A 10,783-nucleotide genomic window follows, 5' to 3' on the forward strand; every position below is an offset into this window, starting at 1 on the left:
TAGTAGTCCCTCATCTATCACAGAGTTTAGGAGACCACGCCCCCCGCAATAAGTGAAAAACCATGAAGTAGGGATACATTAGTCCAAGTTCAACTCCCAATCTCAGAGTCAGTCAGAGTCAGAGTTTCTTTATTAGTCATTTGCACCACATGTGGTACATGTAGTGGAACGAAATTTTTTACACAGGGTCCCAGTTACACCCGACAATAAAATGTAAAAGAAAAACAGTAAGAAGATCTAAGATATGAACTAAGAAAAACGTTAAATAGAAATACACTAAGTGCTAAAAATAGAAAAACTATATAAACAATACGCTGCATAACAGCACGAACATGAGTCTGTGTGAGCAGATGAGCACGCATGAATACAGCAAAATGAAACAGATCAGCAGCATCATGATGTGATTTTTCACAGTGATCATCCTGGTTAGATATTCATGAGTTTAACAGTATCAGGGTTGAAGCTGTTTCTCAGTCTAGTGGTTCTACACTTAATGCTCCTTAACCTCCTGCCTGAGGGGAGCGGGGCAAAAAGTGTGTGTGCTGGGTGAGTGGGGTCCTTTATGATGCAAGTGGCCCTCTTCCTGCATCTGGAGGTGTAGATGTCTGTGATGGTGGAGAGGCTGACTCCCAACAGACTTCTTTCCCTCCTTCTGTGTAGAGAAGAGAATTCAACAAGACAGCAAAGGGTTAACCCTTCATGCAGTTGATGCAACACAAAGCAGAAATGTGTGTGTGACAGAAAGCCGCAGGTGGCAGAGAGGAGATCATGACAGGCTGCAGAGGGAGCTTCTCCCTGCAGCTGTGGGCTGCACAATGGTGCAGCAGGTGATAAATCATTTAAAAATCATTTGTTTTAAATTAACAATTCATGCCGCTCGTGCGGCTCATCCATCAATCAGCCAATTGTGTGTCATGTCCACTCTTTGAAAAACCGCAAAAGAGCAAGTCTGCGAAAGTTGAACCACAAAGTAGCGAGGGACTACTGTATATATAATCACTGAATTTGGACTCTTAAGAGTAGAGATGTCTACTGATGTTTCTGTGTAAATATTCCACAATTTAACATTATTCGACAAAAATCATTTACCAAATATAGTGACATTGTGATATATATGGGTATTACCTATTCAAGTTTATATATGTAACTATATATTTTTTTATTTGGATGATTGTTCTACCAGCATATCGGTCATCTCATCCATCTTTAACAGAGATACTGAATTTCTCATGGGAAAGATTGTGCCAGTGTGTGATCTGTCTAGACACTGTGGTTCATGGCGTGCATTTTTAAAGACAGTGTACATTAGCTGGACCAGTGCGGCACGCAAAGAAGGAAACCAGGTGAAAGCACAGCAACAAGTTGAAACAGCACTAAATAAATGGTCTCCCTCTGACATGAATGTAGGCTTTTGGCTGAGGGAAGTGGAGCAAACTTGATTTACAACACTGCCCCACAGAACATGTGGGGATTCGGTTCAGAAAGAGTACACCCATACGCACAAACACAAACGCATTGTGCAATTAGGAGATTAGTTGAACACATTTTCTTAATGTATTATGCTGAAACACTATATTGGGGCTCCAAAGTGCGAGGTAAAGAAATAAATATAACCTACTTGTGTCTGACGCTAATGATGGGATTTTGTTCACGTCAACAATGCAGCAACAAGTCTGGACCAAACTTTCTTTCTTGAACAAGCCAGACAGCTATCGGTTACACCTCCAGCTCACACAGCCTCTGACTCTCCCCTAAGTTTCCCACCACCTGAGAGGAAATTTCCTGCCCCTAATCTGAGGCGTGCAGTTTCTTTTATCTTGGCGAAAGCTATTTAAACAGCCTTGTTGTGTGCCTGACCTCCCCTCTTTGTTTGTGTGAAGACACTGGTCCAGTCCAGATGTCAGCATCTTTGTCCTTTCAGCCAAATAAACCACTCTGACACCTGTGGATCGCATTATGTTTGGTAGCAGACATCATTTCTGAGCTGGTTGTGTGCACAGGCCAGTTTATGCGCTGCAAAGGGGAAAGCTGAGCTGAGCGAGGAGCATGAAAGCTTTAGTGACTGCATTCGGATCTGCTGGATGTACAGGCACGCATTCAAGGGTCCAGCAGAAAAGAGAAGTTGACAGTGAGGTGGGGTGTATTTGAAATCCGTGTGTGTGACTGGAGGACACTGTAAAAATGCCTGCTTCTATCTATGGGGTGTATTGTAAGTGCTGACAGCCCTGTCCGTGTTTCATTGTGCAGAGAAAGTGGGATTCCCACGGGGCCCAGCCCGTCTAGCCATAGAGAACAAGCTACCTCCCTCCCCTCACACTTAAGCTCTAGCCCCTCCACTCTCATCCTCCCTCGTTAGCTCCAAGGATGCCTTTAACTTCCTCCCCCACATTGTCAGGATGTTCTTGGTGTAGCAGCATTTCTAACATAAAACAGGAAGACTGGAACAAGTCAGCTCCCTCATGCATGACGTGTGCTGTCCATAGCAAGGTATCTGTCATGTCTGTCCTTCTCTTCTGGAGTTTCACCTGATCTTGCTCTGTAGATGCACTTACCTGAAGCTGAATATTTCACTCCGTCAGTAAAGAAATAATAGTGACGCCTGCACAAAGTCCAAAAAAAACAAAACGGTAACCCCAGCCTATGTGTCAAAAATGAACATCAAAGAATGCTTCCAGTATCTTACTTGTCCAAAATATTCTTCAGATTACCGTATGTTCCAGTTTATAAATTACTCCGGAGTATAAGTCGCACCAGTCGCAACAGTCACAAAAAGCATCATGAAGAGGAAAAAACACATATACAAGTCACTTGGAGTATACGTCACGTTTATTGTGTCATCGCTGACCCGTTGCATTTATTATGCATCACTGCTGACCCCCAGGAAACGTGGGCCTGTGTCGTGCCAAAAATTGCTGGCTGCCAAAAATCTATGGGTGGCTGCGGAAGCACGCACGGAAAGACTTGCTGTTGCTGTTCTTCGAAATTTAACAAGAGTAACCCTTATAGGCGTCGCAACCATTATATGTGAAGGGGACATGTCCCCCCCACATAAAAAAACGTTAATTTGGACCCTCCCACACTTTTACTATAAAACATTAGTTCAGTCGGCTCTGTTTCTATTTCTTCGTGAACAAATCCATTCCACTTGATTAATAGGAGAATACTCGTACCACTAAAACTCCACTCCAGGTTTTCCTGGTTACCTCCAACTCTCTATCAGCCTGCTGCCTGCAGTGTTTCTGTTCTGCGTCTCCTCCTCCCTCGGCAGAGAACGCTCACAGGTAGAGGAGGTGGAGACACCTCTGTGTTACTCGCTCGCCAGTTTAGCGAGCTTAGTGCAGGCAGTTTTTGACTGGGGGGTTGATCATAAACATATATTCATGTTAGGAGGATGCTTTGAGAGAAGTGGACCACTATGTCTGTAGCATCTTAGCTTAGCAGTAACTGTGACACTGTAAGACGCTACAGGTGTAAGAGATGCTGTGTTAAGATGCATTAAAGTTAAAATGTCTTTAAAACTCCACACCTTATTGTCCTCAAGCTTCGTGAGAAACATCCTTTAGATGAGTAGTGTTGAACACAAGTAAAAACGTCTAGTGGTGATGTTATTTTATTTCTCTATAAACACAAATAGTGCAGATCTGAGTCTGTGTGTTAAAGTGTATTAAAGATGAAATGTCTTTAAAACCACAGCTGAATTTACACAAACTTGGTGAGATACATGCTTTAAATGGAATTAAAAGTAAGGACATCTAGATGAAATGTTGCTTTTTTGTACACTAGTGTACACTTTTTTTGCACACACACTATAGTGTCTCAACACGGTGGCGCAACTGGTAGAGCTGCTGCCTCTCAACAAGCAGGTCCTTGGTTCAAACCCCAGTCCAGGGGCCTTTCTGGGTGGAGTTTGCATGTTCTCTCCGTGCATGCGTGGGTTTTCTCCAGGTACTCCGGTTTCCTCCCACAGACCAAAAACATGCATGTTAGGCTGATTGGTAACTCTTAACTCTAGGTGTGAGTGAGAAAGTGAATGGTTGTCCGTCTCTATGTGGCCCTGTGATGGACTTGGACTGGACCAGGGTGTACCTCGCCCCTCGCACAGTGATTGCTGGACATGGGCACCAGCGACCCCCGTGACCCAAAATGGAATAAGCGGGTTAAGATAATGAATGGATGGATTATAGTGTGTCTCTCCCCCCCCCCCCCCCCCACACACACACACACACACACACACATTGTAGATGCTTCTGATGCCCATGGTAACACTTAAAAACAATTATTGGTTTGCTCAGCATTATAGCAAGTTGTGTCTCAGTTTAACTTTTCCTAAATAAATGCAGTTTAATGGTCAAAACAGCTTCATTTCGCCTGGGCGACACGGTGCCCAGGCGAAATGAAGCTGTTTTGACCCTGAGCAAATAGACATGTTTGCTCCAGGTGTTCCTCCTCGCTCCGCCGTTGGAGCAGGGACGCAGATGACTCGTGGCTATGGCCGCGAGCTCTCTAGCATTCTTTTGCCCGCACCAGCTGAGTGAAGCGCGTGCGCACGGGAGGACTCGCTGTTGCAGTTCTTCGAAATTTAACAAGATTAACACTTTAAAACAATTACCGTATCTGTTTGCTCGAGGTTATAGCAAAGGTGTGTCACAATTTCACTTTTTCCTTAATAAATTAATTTTAATGGTCAATGTTTGGCGGGGGTAGCGGCATAGGAACAACATATAGCCTAGAGCGCCCTCTAGCAGCTGCAAATGGTAATGTTTACTCAGGTTCATGTCAGTATGAATGAACATTCAGTCAAAAATTGCATTATGAATATGGAAAAACATATAAGTTGCTTCAGTGTATAAGTCACAGGACTGGCATATCTAGAAAAAATAAGTGACTTATACGCAGGAAAATACGGTATGTAAGACATGGTTAAATTCTAATTATTTGTATTTTACTACAAAGTGAAATTATTCTGCAGTTATAATGTTTGTCCAAACTAAACAGTTTTTTTTATTTACAGTAAAGCATAATTTTTCTACTTGTTAGGAAAATCTTTCTCAGACACAATTTGATTTCAGTAAGATTAACTTACAAATATAGATAATAAAAATCTGTCTAGGTGGGAGTTTATAAAACTAAATAGATTTTGATCCATGTAATGAAAGTGTTGTTGTTTTTTTCCAAAGAAAAACAAGATTTTTATAGATTTATCAGATTTTTAAAAAAAAGAGAAATAAAAGAAACAGTATGAAAAAGGAAACAAAACTGTATTTTACCTCAGATCTTGGTTATCTTTAGCATTCCTAATTATCATTGCTCTTAATGTCTTACTGTTCTGAGTCCGTTCAGTTCAAACCCCGGCCCTTCAGGGTGGATGGGGCTTCATACTGATTAACGTTCAAGCCGAAAATGACTGGTTTGATGGTTCCTCAGCACACCTGCCCAAGTGGTTTTGAGGAAAGCCCTAATTTCCATTTTTCCTACAATGGGTTTCTCAGTCTGGGAAAATAAAAGTGTGATGTAATGTAGTCCAGTACCAGGGCTTGTTCTGAGTAATCTCTCTACAACATGACAGGGATAGTGACCAAAGTTGTTACGTGTAGCCTTCAACTAAAACTTACTTGTGAAAAATTCTGCACATTTAGATGCTGCTCTGGTAAAATCCATAAACAACGATGTGAATAGCTTAAAACAGGGGTATGGAAAGTGGGCGACAAAAATGGGAATTTAACTCAACGTGAACAATATTTTGTAGAAAGGACAAAAGTTTAATGATTTTGGTGTAAAAAGATTTTAAATAGTTGTAGATCCAAAACATTAAAAGCCTCATAAACACTAAGCTTATATTTTTTTTATTAAAAAGGATTTGATTTGTTGGGTTTATGTTTGTTGTTTTCATGTGTTTGGAAAGTTCATTTTAGTCTGTTCTCAGCAATAAAAGTGTAATTTGAGTAAGTTTCCTTTTAAAAGGGGGTCGATCAGCCTTTTGGACCATGGACGACCCAAAAGGCTGAAGGAAGTTCAGAAAAATTGTCCAGCTGTCAGTCGCTACATCAGATTCATAGAAGGTTTGATGAAGCTGATGAACTCGTATGTAGATGATACCACGTTATATTCATTTAAAAATATCAAATTTCCCTCTTGATTATTTTATCAACTACTAGTTAGTCAAGTTTTATGAATCATTATCTAAAAGTCTCCTTTCTGGTAGAAATCAGTAAAGGTTTTTGTTGCTTTGCACCATGAAGTGAAAATAAAAAGATTATAGCCAAAGGTTTGTATTTTGCTTAATATTGCTCATTTTAAGATTGTTTTTCATTTATGTTCCTGTCAAACCTAAACATTATATAAAAAAGGATTACCAATGAATTTTCTGAAACTCTGCATCGACCTCTTAAGCCTGCTGGCCAAAATGACACCATCCTTACACTGCAGCTGTGGGCCGCACAAAATAACTCCAAGGGCCGCAAATGGCCCTCGGGCCGCACTTTGGACACCCGTACCTTAAATGATGGTGTCCTGAGATTAAAGCAGCAGGAAGTTCATTCTCACCTGAATTACAAAAAAAAAAAAAAACCCAAAAACAGTCATCATGTTTAAAGACCTACAATTTCTTGAAGGAATGTTTTTCACTCAGCTGCGTTCATGCTTGAGTTTTAGACTATGACCATTTTATGTTGAGAAACAACAAACTTAAAGCCATTTTGGTCAAAACCTCCCAATCAAAGCAGCAGAAGATTCCTCGTCTGATATTGTTGGTTTTGATGGTCACCCATTACTGCCACTGTTGCTGCAGCCGTGCAAGTAGACCTCTACAATCCAAGCAGGATCGTGTTGCACGCTGTCTATCTCAACATATGTTTGCTTTTGAGAAATCTAAGATATACAAATTATAGCTAGGTCTGTGGTGGTTTTGCAGCAAAGCGGAGTGGCACATCAGCCACTTTCCCCCAATGATATATTGTTATTTATAATTTGGTGAAACGGAGAGAAAAAGAAACAAACAGTTCTCGAGCCAGAAGTCCCAAATCATTGCTTTCAGCTCCCAGCGGTCCACAACGTTCCGGTTTTCAAATTGCAGCTCAGTCTTGCTGTTTCATTTCTCTGTGGCATTTGAAAGGGAATGAAAGCCCCCCTTTTTTTTTCTTCTTCCTCTGAAGCAGGTCGGCGGCCCGGAGGAATAGTCTCTGTGGTAGCTTGTCGTCTCAGAACTGGACAGAGCCATCTGCCCATCTCCTCCCTCTCCCTTCTTCTAAGCATGTGGTTGTCAAACCACTCGTTTGTTGAAACGTCGCTCTGATGCCAAGACAGGAGCTATTTTAGAGACAGAAGTTGGCTTTCATCCGGTCAAAGGCAACGTGAGGATTCAAAGACGTGGCAAAGAGCACGGGACAAGTGTGAAGGGCTTTGAACTAACGTGATGAGGGCAGAGGGGACAGGTGAGGAGAGAAAAGGGACAACAAGAAAGGAGAAGGAAACATGAGAGCGCTCACATCTGCCTTTAGCCTAATATGGTGTTGCCTTCTGTGGATGGCTGAGGAGGTTTGGGAAAGCTGCTTTGCAGAGTTGTCTATATGTTTAAGTTCATAGTGGACCTTCTGATGGGGAGTTCAGTCATGTGGTTGGCTTCCTCATAACAGGTTCAGGTTTAGTCAACACTTGTTCTCTGAGGGCTGTTTCTAAACCTCAATGTTTGTTGTTCCCTCCATCGCACAGCTGGGCCACAGGAGACTGGGGGCCCTGCAGCCGCTCCTGTGGAGGAGGCCAGCAGACCAGGACGCTGCGCTGCCTGAGGAAGGTGACCTACCAGAAAGAGGAGGGCGTGGCGCTCTCCCTCTGCCCCGTCACGTCCCCCGCCCAGGTCCAGCCGTGCCACACGCAGGTTTGCCCGCCAGAGTGGAGCACTGGATCCTGGTCACAGGTGGGTTTGTTGCAGCGTTTGACAAGAACAAACTTTTAATACTTTGTGCACAGAATTTAAAGTCTGATCCCGTCAACGCTGGAGATTCTCACTGTGTTTCTGTTTATGAGGGCAAAATTAATTATTTTGACATACTATACCAGGATTGATGCATGCTACAAAAACAGTCACAACCTGTGTGTTGAGTAGTTTATTCACAGTATATACACATATATGGTATGTATACGTATACCGGTATATGTACGCACACATACATTTACAGCACAGCAGTAAGAACAGGTAACAGGTATTTTTCTAATCTGTCCTGTCTCTGTTAAAGTTGAAATATTTTAGGCTGCAGATTTTCTTATGATCCTCACTGACTGCACGTCATTCATTTAACGCCACGTCAACCTTCAGCGTTGTCACTAAATATACTGTATATATGAAGTGAAATCAGGGAAAAGAAACACAAATAATTCATTCTTATTGTTCTTTGTAATTTAATATGACTTTGCAAGCACAATATAGGACAAAATGCAGGGGCAGCTTAAACAATTAAAATACATTGATCTGAGATACTTTTTAATTAAAGTGTGTGGAAAAAATGTTTGATTCAGAACACACATGTGCTGCTTTTGGTTTTGTCTTGTTATTTGTTGGTTTGATGGATAAATGTGATGCATATTTCAGGTTAAAACAGGGATAGGTTAGCAAATCTGAACAAAATTTAAGTGAAGAGAACAGTCTCTCACCATTACAAGGTAAATCCAATGCTCTGCTGCCCTCTGCTGGACAAATGAAGATAATGAAAGATGATCTCAGCTCTGACAATGGACACAGCTTTGCATTGCTACTCACTATTCATTCATTGCAGTTTTATGTTTTTTGCACAATGGGCAGAAAATAGTTTCAGTCGTGGGTCGATTACTCTTTTGTGCACAACATGAATCAAGATCAAATGGTTTTTCCTGATGCATGCTCAATAATCCAGGTCGATAAATCTAACGAGGTTGATTCAGGTCCTCTGGACGGATTCTTCTTTGTTGAAACGTTTCATCTTTTATACAAAATACTTCTTCAGTCTGAGGAGCTGCAACAAACTCGATCTTCTTCAGTTGGTGCTCTTTATAAGACTTGAGTTTGTTGCAGCTCCTCGGACGGAAGAAGTCTTTTTGGATAAAAGACGAAACGTTTCAACGAAGAAGAATCTGTTAGATTAAATAGTTTAGTTCAGATTCATACGGAACAATTTAAACGGGCACATTTAACTCAAAATTGAAATGACGTGAGGCTAAGTACTTGTTCTTAATTTTAATTTTTTGGGGCATTAATGTTTCTCAATTTGCTGTTTTCATTGGTTGTCTTGACACTGATGTGCTAACTATGTTTTGTATTTGCTGCTGCCTGTCTTGATCAGGTCTCCCTTGAATAAAAGGTTTCTAATTTCCTCCTTTAATTGCCCCTTTCCTATTTAGATAAGGGTTAAATAAATAAAATATTTGTAGATATTAACTAGTTACACATTTAAGTGCAGGAAATGTTCTTCTTGAACTGATGAGCCCCTTTTGTCTCATTTTTCTGTCTGCAACATTAACAGCCTGACAGCATACGTGACAGCTCGACAACTGTTGAGGAATGATTAGCCTCCTTGAGCGCCACAATCCGGATATGTGCTTGTTGCTCAGCCATCGGTCTTTGGGACGCTCGTGTTGCGTGCTCGCACTGTTTTCTAACACAATTTCAGCTGGCGGTCATGCAGAGGCGAGACCAGGCTCAACGAAAAAAACAAAAAAAACAATTGGTGCTTTCAGCGACAGGAGGACAACTGGGATGCATGCAGTTGTGCATGATGATGTGCAGGCGTGTGTATGTGTGTCTTTTGTCTGATAAATGAATGGGCCGCTGTCGGATAAATGGTCCCGCTTACTGCAGACGCCAGTCTCAGCGGACCAGTTTGACTCTGCTGTCCGTCTCTGCAGTTCATGTAGAGTTTACAGCAGCTCGGCCTCCAGTTGGTCGACATGCCGACAGGGTCACATTCATCTTAGAGCTATTGGTTTATTGTATTTCCTGATTGGCCATAATGTGTTGCCATCAAAGCCAATGACCTTCTGTTTAGTCATCCGGCATGTGGCGAATAACAAGTGCGTTCTCTGTGTCTGTGCCAAGGATTTCACCTCCGTTAATATGACCTAAAGCTTAAACAGGATGGAAACTCAAGGAGAAAAGAATGAAAAGACACTCAAAGTTACAGGGAACGAGCGCACATTGAGGATTTCATCCGCACAGAGTCGTTAACTCTTTGCTTAATGCATCTCTAATGTCCTTCTTGTCTCCGTATTGACTTTAGCTGTTTCTTTCTTGTCGACTGTCAGTGCTCCAAATCCTGCGGCCGTGGCCTGAGGAAACGGAGCGTGTTCTGCCGCAGCACTGATCCAGGGGCCAAAGCCGTGGTGGTGCCCGACAGCATGTGTAGGCAGCACCACAGGCCGAAAGCCCAAGAGACGTGTGTCCTACGGCGCTGCCCCAGAAACGAGAAGGTGCAGTGGATCCCTACACCCTGGGGAGAGGTAAGCTGAGAAACCCCCATAAAAAAAAAAAATCTGAGAGTTGTTTGTTCTGCTCAGAATGGAGCAGAAATATATATATATATATAATAATAATAATAATGTCATCACAATATGTTTCCATACAATGGCGAAATTAGTCTCTGCATTTAACCCATCCACCACCAGGTGGTGCAGTGGGCAGCTATTGAAAGCGCCCGGGGGACATTTTGGGGATGAGACGTGCTGCCCAGAGACGCCACGTGATGTGCAGTGACTGGGGATTGAACCTGGGACTTTCGGGTCCCAAGCCAGCTGCCCTGCCTCTACACCATCTCGGCCC

At 42.3% G+C, this 10,783-nt stretch overlaps 1 protein-coding gene across 1 annotated transcript in view; it reads left to right on the forward strand.

Annotated features, from left to right (window-relative positions):
• The window catches only part of adamts18 (ADAM metallopeptidase with thrombospondin type 1 motif, 18), a 96,723-nt gene that overhangs the window by 73,658 nt on the left and 12,282 nt on the right, over positions 1–10,783 (forward strand). The window contains exons 19-20 of the mRNA XM_037694163.1: positions 7,708–7,912; positions 10,270–10,464. Coding sequence (XP_037550091.1) covers positions 7,708–7,912; positions 10,270–10,464 — 400 coding nt within the window. The remainder of the gene's footprint in view (positions 1–7,707; positions 7,913–10,269; positions 10,465–10,783) is intronic.

The sequence above is a fragment of the Nematolebias whitei genome, chromosome 2 (assembly GCF_014905685.2).
Source record: "Nematolebias whitei isolate Nwh7 chromosome 2, NemWhi1, whole genome shotgun sequence".
In the NCBI taxonomy this organism is placed as follows: Eukaryota; Metazoa; Chordata; class Actinopteri; order Cyprinodontiformes; family Rivulidae; genus Nematolebias; species Nematolebias whitei.